Source organism: Pyxicephalus adspersus, chromosome 7, assembly GCF_032062135.1.
Source record: "Pyxicephalus adspersus chromosome 7, UCB_Pads_2.0, whole genome shotgun sequence".
NCBI classification, from domain to species: domain Eukaryota; kingdom Metazoa; phylum Chordata; class Amphibia; order Anura; family Pyxicephalidae; genus Pyxicephalus; species Pyxicephalus adspersus.
The window spans coordinates 16877653-16905115 of NC_092864.1; the positions used below are offsets into that span (position 1 = coordinate 16877653).

General features: G+C 38.5%; 1 protein-coding gene across 1 annotated transcript in view; it reads left to right on the top strand.

Annotated features, from left to right (window-relative positions):
* The window catches only part of TEDC2 (tubulin epsilon and delta complex 2), a gene marked incomplete in the record, with an annotated part of 36826 nt that extends 10454 nt beyond the window's left edge, over positions 1-26372 (top strand). Inside the window, 7 exon segments of the mRNA XM_072419064.1 lie at positions 8259-8871; positions 9706-9759; positions 12055-12133; positions 14919-15039; positions 17554-17652; positions 20734-20924; positions 26045-26372. Coding sequence (XP_072275165.1) covers positions 8259-8871; positions 9706-9759; positions 12055-12133; positions 14919-15039; positions 17554-17652; positions 20734-20924; positions 26045-26185 — 1298 coding nt within the window.
* Between the last annotated feature and the right edge of the window lie 1091 nt (positions 26373-27463).

A 27463-nucleotide genomic window follows, 5' to 3' on the forward strand; every position in this document is an offset into this window, starting at 1 on the left:
TGGAATATTCCTGAATGGCCAAGTCAGTCACCTGATCTGAACCCAATTGAGCATGCATTTCACTTGTTGAAGACTAAACTTCGGACAGAAAGGCTCACAAACAAACAGCAACTGGAAGCCGCTGCAGTAAAGGCCTGGCAGAGCATTAAAAAGGAGGAAACCCGGCATCTGGTGATGGGCATGAGTCGAAGACTACAGGCTGTCATTGTCAGCAAAGGGTTTTCAACCAAGTATTAGAAATGAACATTTTATTTTCAGCTTTTTAATTTGTCCAATTACTTTTGAGCCCCTGAAATGAAGTGATTGTGTTATGGAATCTGTTTGTTCAACCCATTGAATTAAAGCTGAAAGTCTGCAGTTCAACTGCATCTGATTTGTTTCATTTAAAAGTAATTGTGGTAATGTACAGAACCAAAATTAGAAAAAATTGTCTCTGTCCAAATATGTATGGACCTAATTGTACCTCAATGAAAGGGCACAAACGCCTACCCTTGGTGCCTTCTACAACTCGTTTCACTGACACAAACTGTGGGCAGATTTATTTTTTTCCATATACCAATGCAATGGCACTATGACTCCTTCAACTGACTATAAAGCCTAGGGGGGGTTTACTCACCATAGATTCTGGGGCAATTTCCAATCCTATGACCAAAATCAACAAAATTAGTTCCTGTGCAGAAGTCAAATGCACTGCTCTCAACCATGCAAAGTCTAATCTCCCACACAAATTCTGGAGTTTGACACACAGTGCTTTAGCAATTTAAATGTCATCCAGTTAGGGTTTAGTTCCACTTTGACTTTTGTAACTCAAAAAATTCAAACATTTTAAAGGTGTATTCTTGGATACATTTAATATATATCAAAATTGGACCGGTCTCCACTAAAGGACAAGGCACATTAATATGGTATCACCCATACTAAATACAAAACGGCGGAGCATGCAGTATAACACAACTTGAAACACACTCTTCTAACTCTGGGCTCTGGACATTTCCTTACGCTGATGATGGTGGACCTTGGCATAATTCAAAATCCCAGGTCTGTCAAGGAATTATTTTAGCATTGTGCAGGAGTTCATAAAAAGGTGATCTGAATCCTTAGTTTTCTCAGAGTCCAAATATGGTGATTGTTTAGTCCATTCAAGGAAATGGTGGTTCCGTTAATGACTTTATGGTATAGCACAGTGATGGCTGCCATAAAAAACTGAAGGGGCAATCTGTTATCAGAATGCAAATTCTTTGTAAATATGCTCTTACAGAATTTTACTTATACTTGCAGCTAAAACTAGACATTTATGCAGGTAGATCCGACTAGCTGGGATATGAAGCATGTATGCTCACTTACTGACCTTATTCCCTAAGGAGAGAGGGGAATGCATGCTGTGCTAACAACCTGAGGGCAGATATAGATAACCATCTTTTCAAAACATCTCCGTTGTACATGGTGTACAGTTAAATACTAAGAACACCCAAAGTCCCCTTTCGGATTCATTCAAACAGGGAATCTAAAAGTCTGCATTTGATTGATAACAATATAAAAATTTCTTGCTGCTGACGCTTTAATAATTGAAACCTGATCGGGCCACTATACTAATGCTGGAAACAAAGCAAAAACAAGGGCTGTAGGCAACTGTGCTGACACACATTGCTCAGTTATGGCCTGCCATTGACACTCATGGGAAGCCATTCAAGTGCCATGATATGCTGCCATGGCATGGGGAAAAACATAGTTATCGCTCTTGCAATGCTATTAGCAATGTTATTAGCAATGCTCAAAAGTTTAAACTTAACATTTAAATGTTATCCAGTTAGATTTAGATCTGCTTTAATCTTTTCACTTCAAATAATTAGGCAATCAATCAAAAATGCTTATGGTTTGCCACACCATTGCTTGAATTAGGCACACTTGCAGCTGTGACAGCAATCTCCAGAGGTTTGCCTTGTATGTACCATACACTGTGCCTGTGCTAGTTGGCTGAATGTAAATAAAAACAGTGTTGGCATCAATAGTATGTTTGAGTAAGGATTTAAGCATTTATTTACCAATTTTAAAGTTTAGCGTTCTTTTGGCAAACTAAAAATGCATTGGGTTTAATTTTCATTGTTAGGGTTATGGTGGTGTTTTGGTTCTCCCATGATAGTTTATCCTCTCCAGTCTTGGAGAACTTTATTAAATCAGGCCCAGGACCTCTAAAAGCGGGAAGAGAAGTCTCACCTGCTATTACCTCATTACTTTAAGAAAAATTTGCTCCAACAGTGGCAAGTATGATTCTGAAGCGTAGAAGCAGTAAGTGCTTTCTTTTACTGATCCCCCCATTTGCCAGTGTTCATTAGAATATTTGTTGGTGTAAAACCACCAGCCAATGGGGATGCTGACTGTTGTGTACCTTAACAATGCTGAAAAACGTTTAATTGAATGTCAGTCTTTTTATTTCTTCTAGAACCAAACTTCAGATGTTAGGGTTAATTTTGTAACTGGTCCAAATACAAACAGCAACTATTCTCTCCTAAGTAATACTGTTGTTGGCAACTTGTTACCATGGATAGGATTGCCAGTGTGATGCTTAAAGCTGCAAGAACAAATTTATCTGGGTACAAACTCCTTGTATCATGTCTTGTCTGGACTACTGTAACCTCCTCCTCTCTGGTATTCCACTAACCCGACTCTCTCCTCTACAATCTATTATGAATGCTGCAGCCAGACTCATCCATCCTTCCCTCCGCTCCTCTTCTGCTGCATCTCTCTGTAGTTCTCTTTATTGGCTTTCATTTCACCTTAGAATCAAATTCAAACTTTGCCTTCAAATCCCTCCACAGTTCTTGTCTTACTTACATTTCTGACCTGGTAGAAAAATACTGCTCTAGCCGCTCTCTTTGCGCATACTAATGATTTCCTCACTCATAACCTCATCACACGCAGGGCTCCAAGACTTTTCTAGAGCTGCCCCAACTCTCTGGAATGGTCTTCCTATTCGGCTTGCTCCTACTTTTCTGCTTTTCTGTTCATTTAAAAGAGCACTCAAAACCTATTTTTCAAACTTGCCTACCTGTCTTCTTCTGCCTTTTGATATCCTCATCCATATCCCCCTCCTATTGTGTAATACGTCCCCCACCTTCTAGATTGTAAGCTCTTCTTGGCAAGGTGCTCTCCTTCTCCTGTGTCACGGTCTGTGTCTGTTTGTCATTCGCAACCCCTAATTAATGTACAGCGCTGCGTAATATGTTGGGGCTATATAAATCCTGTTTATTAATAATAATAATACTAGAATTTTCTGATTAGTTCAGGGATCTTGAATTGTAAAAATATCTAAAAATCAGAGCGTGCCTTGAGGAATCATTATATCTACTCTTTCTACATGCATACCACATTCTTTGTATTCTGTGTATTATTATGCATATTGCATTTGCAATAGGAATAATTCTATTATCCTATGACACAACCACATTTCAATGCATATAGGAAGGTTAATGACAAAAGACTGGATTTAATCAAAGCGTAAACCCATTCACTTCTAAAGATAGATCATCTGGCTCAGTAATACAGAGGCTTTTATATAAAGGACTATATTAACATGATGACACAATTGCTTTCTGACACTTTTGTATTTGGTGCTTTCATGCTTGTCTACATCAATTAGAATGACCTGCTGAGATTCATGTTCTTTGTACATAAAAAAACTCTTCACTCCATTCAGATTACAGTAGGTGTCACTTGAAATGTGATAATTTTTATTTGTTGGCAGACATCTGACACACAGGTGGCATGAAAGAAGGCCACTTCTCATCATGGATCTCATATCTAAAATTCAGTGTTTAGTCTGTAGATTCTGTTTTCACAAAGAATACTTTTTTACTGGCCTTAAACTTCATGTAGGTTATATGTATGAAAAGTCGATAATTCTGTATTGACCTTGTTCACGCTAGATGGGTTTCATTGAAGAAACATGCAGTTTTCAGTAATGTATACTATAATCCACACTTCTCAAAATCAATTTCTCTATAATACAGTGCAAATTTCTTCCAAGTGTTTCTTATACAGGCTGTTACATCCAGGCCATGCTGACAGTTCTATATTTAAAATGATTAGATGTGACATTAAAGCAAAAAAAAAAAAAAAGAATGTTAGTAGCCGATGAAAAGATTTGAAAAAAGCAAGTGCCTCACATGCCTTCAATCAAAAGCGGTCCCCTGCACTACTTTTTACCACCTCAAGATGTCCTTAGGCTGCCGGGTTGAAGATGAATTTCTGGCAAAATATTTTTTTTTACCTTTACTGACTGCAAGAGGTAATAGCCTGTTTTCTCTTGGAGATAAAAGCATAGGAGTCAAATTTCCCAACTCCTTTCTCCCACAGCAGCCATCACTCTCTATTCCTCTTCACAAGTCCAGTTCTCCTTTTCACTGACATCATCCCCATCAATGCAAGTCTATTACCTGTACACTGTAAGGGATGACACCAGCATAAACTGGAGCAACAGGCAGGAGAGCGCCCCCTGCAGCAGGAGCAAGGAGTTAGGTAAGTTTTTCTCCTTTTATTTCTATCACCTTTTGCATTGGTGTGGAGAACCCACTGCAAGGGTGCAAAATACTTTTCAGTTCAGCTTAAATTTACTACCAGTGTCATTCACCTCCTCTGAGCCCAAACTATCATGATCCCCAGCCTCTAAATGGACAGGTAAAGGAGAAGCAGCACAAACGTGACATTATTCCTGTCACTGTTCTGTCATTCTGCTGTTTTTGTGCATATTGTTGATGGGCTGTTGTCTTGAGTTCCCTCAACCAGTTTTGCACTGCAGGACCAGCAAAGGGCTTATACCAACTAAAAGTCAGGTACTTATGCTTCCAGCAAAATACAAAAAAAAAAAAATACATAAAACGCTCTATCTATGAATATAGAGCTAGAATAATTAATGCCTCCATATCTGCCTAGAAGTCGGCTTTAACAAAAAAAAAAAATACTCTGGACTGTGTTTATGAAAAAAGCCTGAATATTCAGTATTTAATTACAATAAATATTCAGACTTACTAATGAGATTTATAACTGTCCTCTTATTTAGAATACATTGATCATACATTAGAATGGATGAGAACTGATCTAGGTCCTGTGCTGCAGTAACATGACTTTCCTTTTCACTAATTTTGGGGACTCATTTACATAGTTACATAGTAAGTTAGGTTGAAAAAAGACCCAAGTACATCAAGTTCAACCACTAGGGAAATAAACAAATCCCAGATATAAAAGCCTATAGACATAGTTGGAAGGCATAAAAACTCTGGGTACAATTTGCTCCAACAGGGGAAATATGTACATCCTTATTATCAAGTTTCCATGCCAGAATAATTACACTAAGTGTGATCAGGATCTGGATTAACCCCAATAGTGTAAAGACCAGCTGGGTGCTACTCGCCAAGGTCTGGGTGGAAATGTTTTTGCAAACTGGTAGAATTCTGTAGGAGCCATCCCAAATGTTATTTAATAAAACCCCTAATTTTATATGAGGAATATCTATATCTGGAAAAATACTACACTATCGGGTCGTGGGTTGACCGGCTTTAGGCTTGTGACGATTTCTAGAGCTTGATTCAGGGTGCAGAGAAGCTTCTGAGATAATTTGGGATCATTGACCAATGCAATGGACCAGTCATTGACGTCCCCCATACCAGATCAATCAGCTTCAAGCTCATTTTGCAAAAGCCCATATACACAGATCCTTAGAGTCTCTTCTCTTTTCCTATCCTCTCATCTTCTCGTTTTCCTCTCCAGACTGCATTAAATACTTCAATACCCTGAACTCTGTATTTTATACTCATTACATACATTAGGCCTGATTTAATAAAGCTCTCCAGGACTGGAGAAAATAGAATGTGGGTGAACAAACCTGGAATGGATCTGGTCCAGGCCTGAAAACATTTGCTAACAAATAGCAAATAATTTTCAAAAAATCCATTCCAGGTTTGCTGGATCATCTGAGTTACCCCAATATCTTCTCCAGTCTTGGAGACCTTAATAAATCAGACCCAATGGGCCTGATTTATTAAAGCTCTCCAAGACTGGAGAGGATACACTTTCATTGGTGAACCTGGATGATCCAGCAAATCTGGAATGGATTTTAAAAAAGTAATTTGCTATTTGTTAGCAAATGTTTTCAGTCCTGGACCAGATCCATTTCAGGTTTGCTGGATTACCCAGCTTCACTGATGAAAGTGTATCTGAGCCTTGGAGAGCTTTAATAAATCAGACCCAGTGTATGCTCCCACTCTCATACAGATTACCTCCTTGTGTTCCCCATAATGCAGGTGTGCTCAATAGGTTTTTACTACCACTAACAACAAATCCTTCCAGGGAAGGGTTAATCTTTGTATTATTACTGTAATAAGGCTGATGTTTTACCGAAGGCAAAGCAGAGCAGCAGGGTAGTAATCTTGCTCCTTAAAGGCTATTTAAATCCATTTCATTTCACTGGGATTTTATAATATTGCAGAGCACGTTGGGCACCGCCACAATGAAACCCATCTCGCAGACAAGCACTATGATATGTGTTTAGTGAAGCGCCAGTTAATGTATGCTAATTCCTCACACAGTGATGATCCCCCTTCTATCCTTCTGCTCCTGGATTGTGAGCTGAATACGCTATCGCCTGCTTTCTATTTATAGGCCCAATTGTCTGGAGAATAAGGAGCTTTCATCAAACTTCTCATTTTACGCCTCAGTGTAATTCATTTTTAATTCATTTTCTCTCAGCTGGCATTTTCTTTGCCCTTTTTTATTTACAAAACGCCAGTAAGGTTGACCACCTACAAACCTTTAATTATTTTTTGAAGGCTTATGTTGTAAAATGATTTATTTTTACAGTGAGTATTGTTTTTTTTTTCCTATAAGGCAAAGCAACTTTGCAGTTTGACCATTAGGTGGCAGTGTCCTATTACCCCCAGGTAATGGAGAGATTTGTTCATGGAGTGTAAATTGTCACTGGTTCAAATGTAAAGCTAAGTGTAGCATGTTGAGGCATGGCCTTATTGATCATTGGTTCTAGGCTTTCCAACTGCCATTGGATATACAAATATACTTTAATTATATTTGTATTTTAATGTCTGCAGGTATGGCAATGTTGGCAATAGATGACACGATATAGGTCAGTAATTAGTATAATGGAGATGCCCAGAGTGGTCACTGGTAGCAAGGTATGACAGGAGGCAAGTGGGAACATAGTTATTGGCATGTGAAACAATGGTTTTCACGTGTTTGGGATGCCAGTGTGTAGAAGCTGAGTGTTAAACTCCATGATATAAATACCAAAAAGTAGCCAAACTTTAAAGAGGATCTTTCAGTAACTTTACAAATCTACAAGAATACATTATCCTCCTTGCTATAAAGCTTGATCTCCAGTCAGTTACTTTGCCTTGGTTCACATGATTTTGGCTGGCAGAAAGCATTTTCTTAGTCTCCTCTCCTCCAGTGATCAGGCTGTAACTGTATATTGGGACACCAGGTAAGAAGTGGCAGCAGGGAGCTGATCTGTGTCTTTTGTAGTCATTTGTAGTGACTGTGCCATCATCCTAGTGTAGGAAGTAGATCCTGACCATGGATAATGACCAAATTCATCTCTTTTTTTTTGGTGAAGAAAAGCAGATGAACAGCCTCGTAAGAAGAGTATTGTGATCTGTCAGACACAATAAATATTTTGCGGTGTTACACATACCTATTACTTAGCATGATTTATCATCTTTCTGGTGGAAAGTCCACTTGAAACAATATGTTTACTTTCAGTACTCCCACTTACTTACCAATTCATGTTCCTTTATCCCCAGACAGTTGTTGTCATCCTTGTTCAGTCATCTGTGGTTAATACCTTATTACCAAATGCATATTGATGTCTGTGTAGAATGCTTTATCATCTGTGACTGTCTTGTCCTAGACCAAACAGTTCCTACCTGCAGCATTTCACAGTCTGTGATCACTAGGGTAGAGGAGACTGAAGAAATGCTTCCTGCTGCCTGCAACAAACTAATGACATCAATCTTACCACTCTTTCTTTCTTTATATGAAATGCAGCTGTAGAGGTAACCTAATTGTGTATTGCCTAGAGATGTTTGCTTTTTTTTTTTTTTTTTTTTTATATTTCAATATTTACAGAGCATGTTTAACATGTTTTTCCTCCCTTTACCATCCCATAGACAATGGTCACGAGGTTGTATAGAAAAGATGAAACAAACGATAGGAGATGTTATTTTTTAACTTTTTGTGTATCTTCCTAATAGAGACCCAGCCATCAGTGGAAGAGCTGGAGGAAGTGGAACTGTTAAACAAAGCCCTGAAGAAAGCATTAAAAGTACGAGGAAGCCTAAAGTGTGAAGAATCACCTAAAATCCCTTCCACTACGCAGACCGTGCCAGCTAATCCAACAACCAATGAAAAGACCACAAAACCTTTACAAAAGCTTGGAAATACAGGGATTAAGGCTGGTACCTACCAACTGAAGCCCCCATACAAGACTATGCCAGAGAAGAGAAGGGTTGGAGGGTCTGCAAAACCAGCATCAACCTCAAGGTCATTATTGTCCTCAAGACCCGTATTGTCCTCAAGACCTACATCAACGACAACATCAGCAACTACTGCAAGACCAGGAACTTCTAACGCTGCCAGATCACCTCCCCTAGTACCGCAAACCTCAGAAAAGAGCAATAGTGGCAAAGTCAGGCTGGCAGAAAGTAAGGAAATACCCACTAGGACAGATGGCACACTGAGAAATTTGCAGCCTTCCTTAGTTCCAGAAACGGAATGTAGTGCCAGCACATCGACAGCTGCAGTCATAAAGTCTCCAAAACAAGAACAAATGAGGCAGAAGAAAGCGTTCACATTGAAAGATGTGGGGTAAGATACAAACCCTGTAATATACAGACTCTTTTTACCAAATAGGGCTTCTAGGACTCCACATTGTATGGATGGACAAGGGTACATTGTAAGGTGTTGGCAGCGCTAAAGCATGCACGAGACAGGGACACCAAGGTACAGTCCAAGCAAGATTGTCCTGCACTTTCATTGAGCAAGACGGAAAACTCAATGTTTTCAATGCAATAGGGTTTTGTAAAGCAAATGTATAGCATTAGCAATCTAAACATATGTATTTTTTTTTTTGTTTTTTTTTTAGTGTTTGCCAGCACTTATCTACTAGAAGCAGACTGCCATTGTGGAGGCAAAGGGAAAAAACTAGGTATCAGTCAGTTCACATATATAAAAGCCTGTGTACACGTGAGACTAATAGCGAGAGCTGACTACTGAGTAGGATGTATACACATGAATGGATACTTATTCCCACCCAAACCTCTACAAGGCATCCTGGCTCCAGGGCTCATAACAGAATCTATGATTTTGAGAAAAAAAACAAAGTCTGTTTTCTCTATAATGGACACAAATTCTGAAACCCATCACCATGTGCTATAATATTAATGTCTGTTTATTAGGCGCTAACATATTACACAGAGCTGTATAACAAACAGGGTCTGAAGATAAGAAACTGCATATGTAGCAGGTACAATCTTGGGCTTGTAAAGTTGCTGAACGGAGACCTGAGCAACTGAAACAACTCCAGCTCATAACACTGCCCCCGCAGGCCTGGGGACATTTTTGGTCATACATTGTACCTTGTTGCACAAAATAATAAGCAATTGATGTTTAGTTAATGTGTGTGTTTTTTTAAATTCACAGATCAACACTAAAACTACCAAAGGAGTATCAGCAACTATATAAGAAGAATAGAAGGTGAGCACAATGTTAAGTACATGTTTATAAAATCATATATCGCTTAGTGCAATGACACAAGCAATCCTGTTGTTGGTGAACAATTACTAACTACAGTATCCAGACTTGCCTTATCCCATGTTTGCTTCCTTGCTGCCTGGACCATCCACCAGTGAGCATTACATGCCAGTGATGGAGTGACACCCATTAAAGTATGTGGTGCAAACAGTCAGAGTACATATACTTCCAGTGACAACAACAGAGAAGGCTTTTCAAAATTCCAGCTGTCATTTTTAGCTGTTTTATTCCACATTGGAAAAAAGAGAAGAAAATGACATAATCCTCTATATCCAGAAGTACTTGGTGTTTTCTGGCAAAAAAAATTGAGAGGCAGGGGTATGATGGAAAATTTATATGCTGCTGGAGAGAAGACATTAAATATAACCTTTTGCTTTGCCATGCACTGGCAGAACACGGGCTTGGTTTTGACCCTTACATTTTGTTCAGTTTAAAGCATATTACACTAAAAATCTATTTCACACAGTCTCCAGTAACACCCAACCACATCCAACCTCTTCCCATATGAACTGGAAATGAAGTATCCAGATACTGATAAAAAAAAGGGTGGGTCAGTTCTCACACTGCAAGAATCAAATGCTTGTTTAAGTCTAAGGGGGATGTAAACATCAAGTTTTGTGAACCCACTCACCCACCCTGGCCAGCGGTTGTGGCGCATCTTTCTTTCAACCCAAGGCAAGGCCTTTATTGTCATGCACCTACAATGTAAGACATTTGGTCGAGTCTTGCAGGGGGTGGCATCAGTGCCCGACACTGAAATCCAAAGCAGCCTTTGGAAGAGATGGCAGAGAACCAGTTTAGGAAAAAGTCTGTGTTAATGAGAGAAGAGAAGTAATCTTGCCTTTTCAATACCCCTAGACATAACCAAGAGTTTAACTCTAGCAGTCTGGCTGTACTACTGCATAGAAGCCTGTTGGGAGATTCTGATGATAGGCTTAAAAAAATTTCCTCCAGGAATAAATTAAACTTATACTTGTACAGTGGGTCTGCTTCCTACCACTGCAAAGCCTAAATGCTCATTTTTTTTATCTGGAGTACAAAAAGAATTTTGCATGGATCATTCCTTGCTCTCCTGGCAGACAGTGTGCTCCTCTTCTCTCTAACGCTTCTGGTTGTGGGTGGTCCCTTGGCATCCTTACTTGCAATGCAAGAATATTGGTTGTTTGTTGTAGTAGATTGTTTAAAAGCCTGAGACTTCAGCATGGGGCAGCTTATAGAAAAGACTGCGGGGAACTGGTCACACAGAGTAGTAGCTGCTCCTTTCCTTTACATCCTCCTCTTGACAAAAAATGGCATTTTTCATTGCAGTGCAGGGGAAGCCCCAATGTGAGAGTATGTTATCTTTTTTCTTGCAGTTAAATTTTAGTTATTTTCCAGGTATATCATAGCACTTAAAGTTTATAAAGATGGAACAGCTGAATATAAAGATATAATGTGAAGGTTGATTTACCTCCCATAGGCTTTGTACATTTATTCTTTATCCAGTCCTGAGATTTTTACACTCTGACCCAAAACACAGTCCTGCATAGCAGGGGAGGTCATCTGATCTTTCTCTGCTGCAGTTTTATTTACAGGTCCCCTTCCCATCCCCAGTTCGTAACTGCACATTGAAAGAACAAGCAACATATGGATAAGCTCATCTTTCTACCATTCTGCTCTCTCCTCTCATATCAGCATTGTAACACACCTGACTTGCACCTTGTGCTGCTTTATCCTACCACCTCTTCATATTCTGTTGTACAAGGCAAGAAGCATGATTTGTAAGTTAGATGTCCTATACTGCTTACAATCAGTAAAAATAATTTTTTTGATGAATAAATGAATGCAGAGCTGCATTATTGTGTGTCTTTTATGGCTGCCTTGAGTTCAGCTTCAAAGCCAATCTCCAGGCAGATACAAGACCCACATTATGTTCTTGTGTAATCATCTCCTTTACATACAATGCAGGATTTTGATGCATTTGTAGAGTATGGTATGTACTTTGCTAAAGACAGAACGTCGAGATCCTGTACAGACATACATGAACAATATACATAAAAAAACTGGCATTGTTTATTACTTCCTTACAGCTTGTATTTGTCAAGACACCGGGGTCACACTCGAGGTCACCATATAGCGACAGGATCAAAACCCTTTTTTGTTCTCCCTAATCAGGATCACCAAAAAGAGGGCTGTAAGGAAATTGCATGCGGTCATTCTCTGCCTTGATAACTATACCGTCTTCCTGTCTTTTTGTAGATTGTGGGAGAAGTACTTTGAGATTCAAGCTCGTGTTCCTGCTTCCAGACCCTCCTTTATCCAGCAACTGCAAACAACAGTATCCTTTTCCTGCTGCTTGACGTAAAAGCCCTTTCGATGGTCCTAGGAGAATAATGCCCTGATTGTAGTCCGATGGGGCTAACAGATGTACGATCCCACTGACTAGTCTGACATATTGTTGACAGACTTTGCATTTACATGTGATGGAGGTTTTATAGGCCTATAAATAAGTCTGTGTTCTCATCTGCAGATATTAATTTATGGTAATATTTGCCTGTCTCTCCCCAGGCTGCCAGCGACCGCAGGTTAACAGCTGTAGCCGGCCCTGATGTGACTGTGCATGTCAATATGTGTTGATGTTTGTTTTCTGGAAAATGATTGAGATGGCTCTATTAGATTTTTAATTAGTTATGTTCTGAGGGGGTTTAGGCGTTTTAGAACAGTTACTGATACATAAAGGTAATTTACCCTGGGGAGAGCAGAGCAAGAAACAGTTCAAGCAGCGTTCACGTTTAATGAATGGTGTTTTATTAATAATGCGAGGTGCAGAAGGAGGGATATCCTTGATGCGTGGCCTGCATGTTTAAGCTGGAAACATTTGATGCTTTCATTAGCTGGGCTGCCAGGGAGGATTATATAGGGAGACTGGAAATAGTATATGTTCTTCAGGTTTAGCCTAAAATTCAATTCTAGCAGTAGAGAATTTCTGAGGGGAACAAGTTTAAAGTATATATAAACCTTAACTGAGTACCAGTTTTGTTAAAGCTCTGTGTATCATAAACTATTTCTGATTTCAATTTCTTGTATAGTTTTCTATTCATTTACTATATATTAGTGTTGCTAAATTCTTGCAGTCCTTTGGCAGCCACTTCCTGTGTACATGCATGGTAGCGATGGCTGCATGGCATTTCTCAGGGTGGCTTTACTGATGGTTAAAATGGTCAACCAAGCCTAAGGCACTAAAGCTGAACTTCGGCACAAGCATGTTTAAGACAAGAGGCATATGTATTCCTTGAATCTTGGTGCCCTTTGTGTGTGCAGGTCTTCGGTGGGCTGTGCAGTTTTTTGATGGAAATGTTTCATTCAGCCTCACATTGTACATTGGCTGCCACTGCTTTCAGATTTTAATATTGATAATTATGGGAACACTTTTTCCAAAGATCTTCTAAATCATGGAAATGTTTTGTAAGTATTATTTCAATTGACCTTTTACCTGGGGACAACCATACCATGTTGAAATTCCCCTCATTGTCTTTATTATTGACAGTGATCATCAGTACAAATATCAGAATATCAGCATAGAGAGCCATAACAACTTGACAAAAGGTCTAAACCTCCTCTACTCTATCCAAAACTAAGGAAAAATGTTTTTTTCCTGGATATATTTTTAATTAATCCTTTTATATATGATAGAATGATATATACAAATGCCCTTTGTGCTGGTTAAACATTTGCACTGGTTCTGTGGAGGGTTTATTGGTTTCTTTTGATTAGCATCATCATAGACAAAGAAATTATGTGCTTCCATGTAATCCACTGATGATGAGAAACAAGCCTGAAAAGCTCTACGCAGTTTGGAATAATAATACTCTGTTCTAAAAAGCCTCTATTGTCTTGAATGTTGAGATTTCTCAATACTTCCTACATTCATGCATATGGATATTGTGTTTTCTGTATATTGGAGATGCAGCAAGCAGTATTTTTAATGTACACTTCATACCAAAATGTATAAATTTAGCACTAAGTGGCTTTCCAGGGGAACTGTGGTAGCGCACATTAAGTGCATTACTTTGCAGCGATGCCATTTATTGTGAACGATTCTTTTGCGATGAAGCTTACTACAATGTATGATAACGCATTAGAAAAAATGAAGGAGGCCTGGTTTGTGGTGCATTAGGCATCACATTCATTAACACAACACAACACATATTAACATAGTGCAAGTGACCAACCTGGTGTGAACGAGCCTGGAGACATGAGAGCTACTGAACACAATCACCGTTCAGTAAGTACATGGAAATCAGAGCCTGCTGCTATTATTTATTTATAACCTATACACAGGAACAAGGTTTTTGTACAAATAAAGAGTAATCCTAGACATACTGTGATTTTAACTCAAGGTTATTTTCTATTTTTATCAGTCCTTACAATAGCCTGAAAGTACTTAATGTACCATCCACTTGTTCATTAGCTGATCTGAATTGCAACCTTTTTTTATTAATATATCTTAACAAAATATTGATCATGAATAAAAAAGTTGTTTTAATTTCAGTACATTGATTAACCAAGTACCCAATTAATTTCCAATTGACAATCTGCCCATTTTTTAAAAATGTGATTGAAAAATCAAATTGATTTGACAATTTTTGATCGTTGCAATGTTGAAATCTATTTCTTTGAAAATATTGTTTAGCCAAACCAGGACAGCTGCAGAGTGAGCCTTTCCCTTACAGATACACAAACACCAAAAAAAATGGATGGGTTCCCACGCACAGCTTTAAATATATATATATATATATATATATATATATATATATATATATAGGACTACAGGTGGCCATTTTCACACATTTTACATAGGTATAATCCACTGTTGTCACAGTCAGGAAACCTGTTCTGCGAAATTGCACTCCCCTAATGGATACATAAATGTAGAGAGGAAGTGGCTGCCAAGAAGCTTCAGCACTTGGAAGGAAAAAGAAGGATAAAATAACTTGCATTGAAATGAAAAGAGCTCCTCTTTAACATCTGGTGAGCTACAGGTTTCTAGCGGCAGATACAGCAAAATAATGTGTTCAATTAAGTTTTCACACTGACAGTTGTCTTCCTTAATGATCTATCAGTTTATACCGGAAAGCCCCGAGCTAAGCTTATTTGAGATCGAAGAAGAAGCAGCCCGCTTGCAGAGAGCGGTCAAGCGCTTGGAGGAAAATATAGAAACCGCCAAGACATTGCAAGGATCAGGTGGGAGCTCAGGCTGAGGATGACTGACTCTTCACAACAGCATTTCGATTGCTTAAACAATGTAAACTAGAACCTGCAAGCAGCATCAGATCTGTCAGCATTATAAAGAAGTCTATTTTATTTACATGTTGAAGACAACATCCATATTTAATCCCATTTGTGGCACCTACGGTGCTTTGTGTACTCTGAGTCAGGGGTCGGCAAAGTTTTTTGGCCACTAGGCTATTTATGGGGTGGGTGGAAGCACACTAGGCCGGACCCACCCTAATGGCTCTGCCCACCACCAGGCAACACACCCTGAAGTGAAATCTCTCTCCTCCGTATGCATTGCTGAGGAGAGGGATTTACCTTCAGGTAGCTTTCCCTATTTACCGCAGCGAAAGTATCAACGCCGGCCGTGGTAAATAGGGAAGCAACTGCAAGGGGGCGGCACCGGAGCTCCAGCGGTTCTGGCTCTGGTCTGGCTCTAGTTCCTAACGCCCCCCTGGCCTATCCGCCAGCATCCCGCAGCTCCGGAGCCAGATCGGCCAGGGGTCGTTAGGCCGGAACGAACTACCAGCTAGGCCGTATTTGGCCTAAAGGCCAGAGTGTTCCAACCCCTGCTATAAGTGAATGAAGTGCAGTTTTTTTTTTCCTCCTTGGTTCCTTTATATAGGGCTATGTACACACTAGATTCTCATCACCCAAGACAACCACATATGATTGTTTTGGGTGATGAAAATCTATTGTTGGTATGGGTGTTCCGCAACACCATTGATGTCATTGTTGGTGTTAGTGTTGGATCAATACCAACCGATGTTCTTGGTAATGGGATTGATGTCCCACAGCTAGGCACGCCTCCTCCCCTCTTCATTCACCAGTAGAATAATTGTTGCCATCTTTTATTTTGTTTGGCTACTTGCTAACCTCAGGGTAAGTACATAATTGACAAATTTACATGTCTGGTGTTGGGCCCCCATCTTAAGGACTGCCAAAGGAGTCAAGGGATTTTTAGATTTCAAGCTTAAGCTTTGTAGACTTTCCTTTGTATGGTAACTAGAAACTTCTTTTCTTTCTGCTTCTTGCATCACCAATCATAATATAACTTTCAATGCAGGATTGGTAAAAAAAAAAAAAAAAAAAGTACTGTTTTATCCATGTAGAACCTATTTCACCAAAGATCAATCAACTCCTAAACAAGGCTGGGAATACCTTGGACTTAAACTTCAATCTGGAAGAGGCATTGAGCCAGATACAGGAAATGAGGGTCATGGGAAAATGCTGGTTACACTCTGAAAACCATACAATGGCAATTCTAGAAATTCATGGTGAGGACTGAAATCAAAAAGTCATTTTGTAACTGCACGACGTGACAGAACTGACTTAAGTAGCAATAATTAATATTGATTATTTTAACAAAGCTGGCATTCCTTTTAAATGTTCCTTTCTCAGGGACCTGCAGAGCAGCTTATTATGTGAGGAAATGGGCTTTGCCCATAACAGAATATTTGGAATATGTTATTTCTCGTTTCTTTCTGTATTTTTCATCCCTCTCGGCATGTGTCACTGTGACCGCCGCTTGGCTGATTTTTAGAAGTTCGCTTTTTATTCTCAAGTGTGCGACAGATTCATTTTGTGCTGTGGCATTAGAGAAATGGCGTGACTCACGCTGCTCGTCCCACCTCAATTGTAGCCTGCTGAGGTTCCATCAGGTTCTATCAGACACGAAGCATACAGCATGTACTTAACCCTCTAAACGCTGTCCAGACAGCAGATGCCTGAAATTTCCTATATACTCATGTATTGTTGCCCTGAAGCTATGCAAAATAAATTTGAATTTAATGCGACATGCTTTAGTTATTATTGCATTAAGGATTTATTTGTTAGGATGTTTTTATTTTTTCACACATCAATAAAATTGGGAAAATAAGCCTTTAAAAGCATAAAGGGAGCACTGGCTGCTCAATGCATTCTTTTTTTTTTGCTTTAACTATTCCTTTTATTGGTAATTTTGGTACTCATTTTCTTGTCTGTTTTAATTTAAGGGAATAGAGCCCAACTCTGAGGTTCCTCCCTAGGCAGTATAAAACTATTACCTAAACACTGCAGTCAGTTAGTAACATTAATATGCAGCACTCTTATCTGCAGTCATATACCAGGAGTGCAAGGTGCTAGGTAGTGCTACTTATGGGGCAAATCCACAAGGCTCTTTAGTTACAATATATCCTTAGGCATCTGCACTGAAATTGATTTTACGGCATGTTACCCCAACACATAGATCTAAATGAGCTATAAAAATATTTTGTCTGGTTGCATGTGATACAAGAGTATATGTAGGAATGAATAAAAACTTGCTTTGTAGCTAAAGATATATTTCAGCTTTATTTATTTATCATTTTATTGTCCAAGAACAATTCAGGGGTATCTTTCTACAGAATCATCTACAGGACATATATTGTATTAAACTTTTTAACATTTGTGGAGGGTCATAGTTTGCAGACAGATCCAAAACTGACATTTCTCTGATCTCTAAAGGTCCGTCTCACTGGCAACATCAACGTACGCTGCTGATGCTGGAAGCGATGCAAGATGAAGTAACCAAATCTCATTGTGAGCTGCAGAAACTTGAGCTGGGTAAGTAATGGGTCTTGTTATCAAGCCAGACATTCTGTCCTATCTTGGTGCGCAATCGGTCTCTTCACCAACCTATTACATTGCTATCCATCATCTGGAAGACCAGAGGTTACCATCTGCTTCATAAATACAGAGTGGTAAAAAGCCAATTTATCTAGAAATGTGAACTGAAAATTACAGTCCAATATGTAACAGGTCTTGAAAAAATCGCTTTAGATATTTAATGGTAACTGTGAAGGGACCACTAAAAGCTGTTATTAGATGAAGATGCATCTGGTAACAAACAAGGGTTTAGTTTCTATTTTCTTTAATTATTTTGATCAGGGCTCAGAAATAAAAGTTTCAATAATATTTCTTTTTTTAGTCTATTTATGTTGTAAAAAGCCTATGCTGTGCTAGAATTTTTCAGAAAAGAACCATTTCTCCCTGTGTAGAACCAGTGGCCTCTCTCTGCAGAGGTCTGACTTATATATGGTATATAATAGAAGCACTCCATTTGTAAATTTCACATTAAAAAGTCGTATTTACACTTGTCAGAACCACCTCCTTTCACAGGCAAATAAAAACCTCTTTTCAGGGCTGCATACCTTTATTCCTAATTTTATTTGTAAGTAAATAGTTACTAGTGGCCTTGGTTAGAACCCTAGTAATCATTGTGTTGGACTAGACTTGGAATAGCTATTGATATGGCATGTCATGGAAAAACAGAGGAGACCGAGGTAAATTTCTAAGGTGGAAACCGATTATTTCAAAAAGCTAATCTGAACTATTGATCCCTATAGCTGGAAATCAGTTAAACCTCAGGTTATATTTGGAGTATAGTCCACTTTAATGCCTTGAATTTATCAAATTAAGTGTAAGTTCAGCAGCCTGTACACTTCGAGTCAAGTCCTACTCAGTAGAGCATTGGTCCCCTACTTTTTGAGGCTGGCAGACCACTAAATGCAAGGACTCTGAACAGCACATGCGCGTGATCTGTTTGTGTCCAGAGCCACTGCCCTCAGCCTGCGATGTCTCAGAGAGATGTGGTCCGCGGCTTTGGCCAGTGTGCCCCCCTCCCCCAGCGTGGTCCTTTTCCTGACTCCACTGTTGGGTCCACTGGTCAGTAGAGTACATGCCAGACCTGTGTAGAGAGACCACTGCTTTCCCACAGAGAGCAACTATCCTTCTCTGTATCATGCTTGCAAAGGACAGACTCTTCTCAGTCTGGGTCTGGTTTTAAAGAGTTAAAAACGAGACTTAAAAGAGTTATAAAACGTTGAAAACAACTTCGAACCCATGTTACTTTATGTGAAATAGATTTAACTTATTTAAAATAAAAACTCATTTGAGCTTTAAATCAGAACTAAAATTCCACTTTAGAATGCACGATCAGGCAGGTCATTGTTACAGAAAGGGACAGGCGTTGTCCTTTCTGCAATATTCCCTCCTAATTGCCTTATCACTCCAGGAAACTGTTGAAAAGCTGAGCTGGGCTTAGCTTTGGTTGCCATGATATTGGCAATCCCGGCATCCCCTACGCCTGCTGAAAATTAATGAACTTCTGCGCACCTGGGGAGGAGTTACGTCATCCCGGTCCTGCCAAGCAAGGTGGCCAAGGAAGAAGATGGCAATGCCCTGTGATGGGACGGGGACAGGTGAGTATCATGCATTTAAATCCAGTATGCTAGGCCCTCCCATCCCTGTTTTATGTTCACCTGACCCCAATACAGTGAGATATTGCTGGTTGGATCACACAGTTGTTTGTTAAACTCCTTTCTACCAAGCCGATGCATTTATACTACTCTCCATAGAATTGAGAGCACTGGCACAGGCTGAGCCACTAAATATTGACAAGTGTGCAGTCTAATGGATGATATCACGCTGGATCAGACGCAGGTGATTGTGAGGTTAGAGACTACAGTTACAATTGAGCAGTTACACTTTCAATCATACATTTTATGCAGCAGGTTGGCATTGGTTCTCCAAGGAAAATCATTGAAAAGAACATCTGCTGTATTACCTAGCTCCCTGGCACTGGCTAATCATGCTGCATCATAAAATGAAAATCAATAGTACGTCAGCTGTTGTCCCTCTCATGATTTTAAACAAACCACTAATTAAATAAAAGATTGGTAAGTTTCCTTCCACATAACACTTTACTTATTATCCTTAAAGCAGACCTGAGCTCAAAAAGTGAAGATTTGCTGTGTTAATTTTGCTTAGGCTGTACCTTTTTTTTCCTGAAAAATAACTGAAGCTCCTGTTATGTGCAGGTTCCTAGGCACAGCTTCACAGCTATGATATGTCTCTTGCCAAAAAGTATTTTTACTCTAAACTCCTCGGGGCAGAAAATAAAAGAAAACAATGTAATCCATTTATGTATTACAAATCATGAAATATATCTGTACTGTACAATGGTAACTGAAGATGTCTTGCTATCAGCATCCTGTAATCTCGGTACAGGAGCATTCAGACTGGGAGGGATAACATTTTAAGCTAGCCAGACTGTTCTGTACACAGCACTATCAATTTATGACTGGGTGATTGCAGAAAGAATTGGAGGACAAGATATTTGCTTTTTGGTACTGCTTCTTTTTCACCTTCCAGTTAACAAGCTTGAGGAGTCAGATTAACAAACTGGAATCAGATTGGTTGTTCCGGTTTCATTTTCCTCTTCCATATCTGTAAACTATGCTTGTCTTTTACATTTACGCACCAAGTAATTAGCATAATGTAGGGACAATGTTACACAGTGAGCTGTAGTTACCAGTTAGAAATGGCCATTCATCTTGAGTGGGGGGATTTATTAAAGTGCCATGGTAATAGGTACACAATGCCATGTACCCTACTGATGAAAATGTCTGAAGGAACAAGCTATTCTTTTTGACCTAAGAGCCAGTACCTTTTGTTCTCTCCTATAGTATACTTGGAACTTTAAAATTTAGGAACTATAAATGCTGACTTTTATTTAAAGGTGCGGAGTACATCCTGATCTCTCTGTTTAGGTGGGTCATGTGGATGCATAGCTGTGTCTTGCCTAATTCTGTTTATACATTGTATATACATTTCTTATTCCTTTTTTTTTTTTTACTTGTTTAGTTGCTGAGCAGTACAATAAATGGTGTGAAAAGCTTTCTATTAACACTGATTGCTCGGAGGTGATGGACTGTCCCTTTCAGTTCTGCACAATGCCTTCCGAACTCATATACAGCAATCCAGAGGAACTTCGTGAACTGACTACCACATATCTCCGTGTGCGGGAACTACAACAAAAGATTTACTTACACAAGGTAAATAGGGACATTTGGCAGAATAGAGAAACATACCTGCTGTTTTTACTGTCCTCATCAAGGATTACTAATACCATTTTTTCCCTCTTTGTTTGTCTTACCTGTTTCTGTCATTTTTTTCTTTTATGCCACATTTTAATAAATCTATACTTCAGGCATAGGTAAAATAAAACAAATATTGCATTTTTGTATTATTAAGGAAGCATACACACATTTAAGTTTGATTTTATCCCCTTAAAATCCTCTATATAGTCAATCTCAAACTGAAGAAGGGGGCTGCACGAAACACCAATCAGGTGCACTGCATCCATATCTTTCTGACAGGAGGAGAGAACAATCTGCCCAGCTTATTTATGTGCTACTAGTCATTTACTATCCAATCACAGAATGGGGGCAGAGCAATGACCAAGCTCTATTGCTTAACTCCAAGCAATGAAACATAGGGTCAGCTGTTTTGTTGTGATGTTTGGAAGTGTTGAATGACAGGGCATACATTTAAATCTATTGACAGGTAGAAACGTTCACTTATATGTACTTCAATATTTATTTTATGCAAGTTCAGGTTAAAAAAAAAAAAAGTAGCTCATCCTGTCCTGGAGACACAGCAGGAAGTCAGAGGCGATATCCTCAATGTGGAGGGAAATGTTCTTTCTACAGCTTATACTGGATCAGGTGGTCACTTTGGAATAATTTCCCCCACCTCAAGTTCTGGTCACATTTGTAAATTATATGCTTTTATCACTCCATTCATCATCTAATTTACAAATTACAGCCTTTTTTTTATTTTGGTGGGACATGACATTTCTGACTCTAGTTTATATGTCCCCATAGAGGAGATTGTTTTCTGTCAGATTTTACATTCTCTCTGTGTTCCATTGTACTACATGACACCTCATTATCTCTACAGGAAATAAAGGGAATTTATTTCCGGATACACATCAAGAATGTGCTCAGGCTCTTACCCTTTCTTACTATTTCATCATTCTCTGTCTCTTTTGGTTTCCATGTACCTGGAAGGCTTTTAATAATTTTATGTTCTGTTCAGCACATGTTAAAATTTCAGAAACTGGGAAGATTATCAATGTGGAAATCTTCAAAAGCATTTGCATTTTTGAGCACAGCATTAAAAAGTTCAGGAAGTAGAAGAAAGGTGCAGGGTTTGGGATCTGTTAAACCAGTAGTTGTTTTACTTAGGTCCTAGGCAGTGTATTGGGAATTATTCTCCTATTGCAACTCTCCCAAGAGTGGTGTGTAAGGGTTGTCTCTTTACTTGTGTAGAAACTTGAGTATGCAAGGAAGCAAGTCCAGTTTAAATAATCTTCAGACTTTTATGTCATATACATTTTCTGGTTTTGTGGGTTCAAGGGGTTCCTTTTTGCTAGGGGATTGGTTTTGTTAAGCAAAGTGTAGACAACTACAGTCTCTCCAGGTTTCAGTTCCTCAGATCATACTAATAATCACTTAGAATCATTCGAATGTTATCAATTTAGGAGTACCAAGCCCTGGTGAATTGAAACTGTTTGTACCCCCGAAGTATGTTAATGTTTTATGATATAGAAGTCTGAACAAATTCTGAATCTGGACTAGATTCTTCTTCAGATGCTCTTCACTGTGCACCCAGCAACAAAAAGGTGACAAAGGTTTCAACCTTTTCTTCCCACTAAACTAAACTCTTACATAGAATTACCTCACTATTATAAGGCGGCAGTGCGGTCCCTCCCTTTTACTAATATATTGCTACTAGTGATTCTAAGAGGCTGCAGGAGGCTGTTTCACATTACACAAGCATGGTCCATTGCTGCCACCATTAGGAATCCTGCCCTAGGAAATGCCATGCAGCCGTCACAGGAGCACATGTCGTCAGTAAAATGCAGTGGGTGATCAGCAGCACCAAAATGAAAAAAAGTTTTGGGAAAAGGTATTTTTTGAAAAATAGAATAAGGCAATTATATTTTAAATACAGTATTTAGAAAACTTTATAAATGTTCTACAATTTCATCATCGGAGGGTTAAAACATTTTTTTTTTTCTTAAACCCAAGACAATGGACGAGCTTGATTTTACCAGAGCAATCATTTGCTTTGCCATGTGTTTCCCTGCCCTTTACTAGACCCGTCAATGCTGCTTTGGCACTTTAACATCTTCATGTTTGGAAATTAACATGCATTTTTAATGCATTGAGTAAAAATGTAATGCAGCTGGGCTCTTTCAAAGTGCATTCATTATACATGCATTTCTTTCTGTAGGTGCATAGAAAATAAAGACATGGGACTTGATTACTGCATTGTTTTAAACACATAAAACATTTTTGTGTTTTTCATGTATTTCCAAAGTCTGTAATGTAGCAAGCATTTTTTGACCAGAACCAGTAAGCAAGATTAGGCAATGTGAAGTGCTTTACAAAACTGTGATTTTGCATTTTTATCACACATAAAATCCAAAGGTGTGAAAGGGCCTTAAGTCTCCAGCGAGCATCTGTATGAGGTCATGTTAATTACACTTTCTGTGAACTGTGACTACAGATCTGTATCCCTTCCTCATCATCCCCACGGTATCCACTCATGTATTCTCTCACCATAGTTACATAGCAGTTTAAATGTCTAAATATTTGAAGTTACGTGGTCAGCTTAGTACAATACGTGCAGAGTTAATGAGAATTTCACCCACATCCACCCACTGACGGGCACCAGGATTATTGCAGGATCACAGGGCAGTGTTCCTTGTCTTGATGTGTGTGACATCCTCCACATGTCTGTATGGTGGGGGAGCTGGACAAGCTGCAACAGACAATGACTCTGCACAGATTCAGTATTAACAAAGGCAAAACTGATTTTCCTGCAGTGACCTGTTTCTGCAGCAGGGTACATTACATACATTAATAGAGAATCTCGGCCTCCAGTCACAGAAAGACTTTAATGATATAAGAATACAAACGTATACAGAAAATCTAGTCTGTGGCCTAAACAATGGTGTAAAATGTTAGTGTCACCTTGACTTTACTGATAGGGAAAGTGAATTATGATCTTGGCCAAAGAAGTCTGTTCCTTTTCAGGCACATGATGATCAAAGTCAGGGATTTGAAAAGGATTTTGCTCTTACCAGAGCATCAGAACAACTCATCTCCAAACCCTGTGACCTTTGTCTTTGATGTAATGTGGATATGGCTCTGAATACAGTTAAAGGTGACATCCAGATAATGTTCCTTATACTCACAACTGATATATATAACATACTTTCCAAGCCACAGGCGCTATAACCACCGCCCCCCTCTCACCTATTTGAGTCCGATTTATGTTTTGTTACCTTTCACCTTGGTGGTGGGAAGGTGGTGGTCCACAGAAACATTTGGACATTATTTGCAATTTTTATGTTTTAATAATATTAAAACAAAAATAATATTCTAATAAATTCTTATATTCTGAATGACAATTTTCGCCTTTATTAAGCACTAAACTCACAAACTGTACTAGAGACATAAAAACGAGAGACGCAGCGTGACGTCAGTGTAGCCTTAAGTTGTATGAGGCAATCGTTGCCGAGCCGTACGCTTCAGTATTGTCTCCACCATTACAACAGTCACCCCGCTCCGCCAATACAGATTCTCATCTGATTGTTTTGTTTTATTTGTTTATTTCTCAGATGATCTTTTAGGTAAGTATACCCCTAACTGTGTATTTTATTTAACTGTTATATTGAATTGCATCAAATAGTTTGACATTGATAACTATCATTTCTCGTTTGGTCCTAGATTTGAATGAAATAAACCCATAATGAGTGAGAAAACGCAAACAAATATTTTGCATTTCTTTAGTAATACCAAAGATAATACAACTAATGATAATAGTAACAATAGTAATACTTCACTTAACCGCGAGCTGATCAGGCACCATTAGGAAGATCATTATTTTACAAATGGATTTATCTTTTTAAAAAAAATCATAATAACGGTCTGCGGGATTTAAAATTATGAATTTAGTGGTCAGTGAGATGCAAAAGATTGGCGACCGCTGGTCTAGAGATCAGCATAAGTGGTAGTACATAAAAGCAGGTTTTAACTTCTGATCTGAAAAACAATCAAATGTAAATTAAGGGAATTTAGAAACTGGCCAATTGAAAGAAAAAATGCATGAGGATTGAAACATAAACAAGACATGTTGGTAAAACTTAAGTACATAAGTTGTACTGTGCATATAGTCAAATTCATCCAATTAAAATTTCAATCACTGAGGAAAAAGATCAGAGTGGCAGAATCTTATACACCATATGTGCAGTTTATTACGACCTCTAATCAATTGATTACCTATTATACATATTGATCAGATCTGTCAGCTGACTGCAAAATTGACAGTAGCCCCCCTTGTAGTAAGCCTTAAATTATCAATAGGCTACATGGGCAGTTGTTTTTCAAAGTCCCCATGTAAATATATTTTTTTAATTAATAGAATATATTGATAAAGTACCAACATATTACACAGCACTTTACAATAAATAGGAGTTGCAAATGGCAGATACAAGGACATAGGAGGAGAGAACCTGCCCAAAAAAGCTTTCAATCTAAGAAGTAGATGAAAGTAGAACACAATAGGAGGGGAGTTATTAGATGAACACCTGAGCTGCATGCTCATTTTAGGTGAGGGATTCAGAAGGTATTATTGGTAAAGGATCAGAACACCAATTAGGCATGAGATATAGTTTAAAACCAGGTCAGCAATAGCAGTTTATATACTCTTTCAGTAAAAGTTTACTTTAATCTACAAAAGATATTGTATTGATCAGCCACATATGATTGGAGCACTCTATGACCAAGTAAGGGTATTTACCACTACATGTGACGTGTGTACATTACTTCTTAAGGAGCCATTTGTTTTAAAAATTTTAGAAAACTTTAGACTTATATCAATGGTTATAACAGGTGACATGTTCTTTCCTCTGTATTCATGTTTTCCTCTTTACTTTCTAGGCTTTTATATCTTTTTACTATAATTTGATATAATTTCTGTGATTGCTGCCAAGCCTCCAGCACAGATGTGTTCACTTTATTCGTGTTAATGATATTTAATTGCTTCTTGCCACCTTAGCCTGGAAAAAAAACTATTAGTATAATACTATTATCTGTCACAGGTGATGAGTGAAGAACTGCTTGCTGAGGCCGAATCCCAGTGTCGGAGCTCCTCACCCTCCTATGTGATGATCAGAGCAATCTATACGCTGCTGTGCGAGGGAGGAGATGCCTTCCCGGCCCTGGTGCATGATGACAGCTGACGCCAATCACATGGAACAGACTGCAACAGAGTAGAACATCAAACTAGTTTGGATGTACATGTTCTGCCATAGGCGGGATAAAAAGCCTTGTAAATACTCAAGCCTTCTATCTTTAATAAGATCATAGCCTTCTATCACATCATAGATTGTTACATATTTTTATTTTCGGATAAAAAAAAAAATATAATATATATGTCTGTATATATTATATATTTAATTTTCCCGCCATTTTTTAAAAAATATTTAAAAATATATATATATATATATATATATATATATATATATATATATATATATATATAGTGTGTGAGATATATGTGTTTTTATATAATAGTAGTTTGATAGAAATCATAGACTGTTTTTGGTAAAGATTACCTTTATATAGTATATGCATATGTTATGAAGATTTATGACTTATACAATGTTGTTTGATACCCATAAAAAGTACCACAATTCCCTATAATAAGAGAAATACAGAAGCAGCTTTTGCTAAACCTCTTGAAAACCTCTCTCGTGAAAGTTTGAAACCATGTAGCCAAAAGTTTGTGTGAACACCATACACTTGCTGTATAATCCTGTTGGACATCCATTTTTAAAACCATGGGTATAATTTAAAATTGGCCCTTCTTTGCTGGTAAAACCACAATAATTGCTCTGGGAAGTATTTCTACGAGATTTTGAAGTGTATTTGCAGGAATTTGAGGTGGGCAGATTGCTTACTTGAGACCTGACTCCCCATTAGAATTCTAATACATCCTAATGATGTTTAGTACAGTTGAGGCCAAGACATTGAATGTACAGGCCACCTGAGTTGCTCCACACAATTCCATGTCTTTATGGAGTTGACGGGGACTGTGCACAGGGACACAGTCATGCTGTAACAAGGTTTGAAGTCCACAGTTATCCTAATGGCAACTATTTAACTACATGTTCAAAGACAGTCATGTGTTTCTCAAATTATAAATTTATTTTAAAGGCAGTGTCTGGGGATGAGCTCTTATAATACTATGCAAGCTATTAATATTATGCACAGGTCCAGCCTGTGGTTGTCACTATCTAAAACCACTGCTATCTCCATTCCACTTCGATTAGGTTCTGTAGCCTTGTTCTTTACCCATTGGATGGCCCCTGACAATAAAACTTCTACAGTTGTGCACAGGAATTTCATCTGATACCCAGATCCATCCACAACATGTGTCATCTATACTGAAAATTAAAATTTTTTTTATTGTAAACAGTTTGTAAAGGGGGATTCTAGTTCTGTATTAACACATCTCA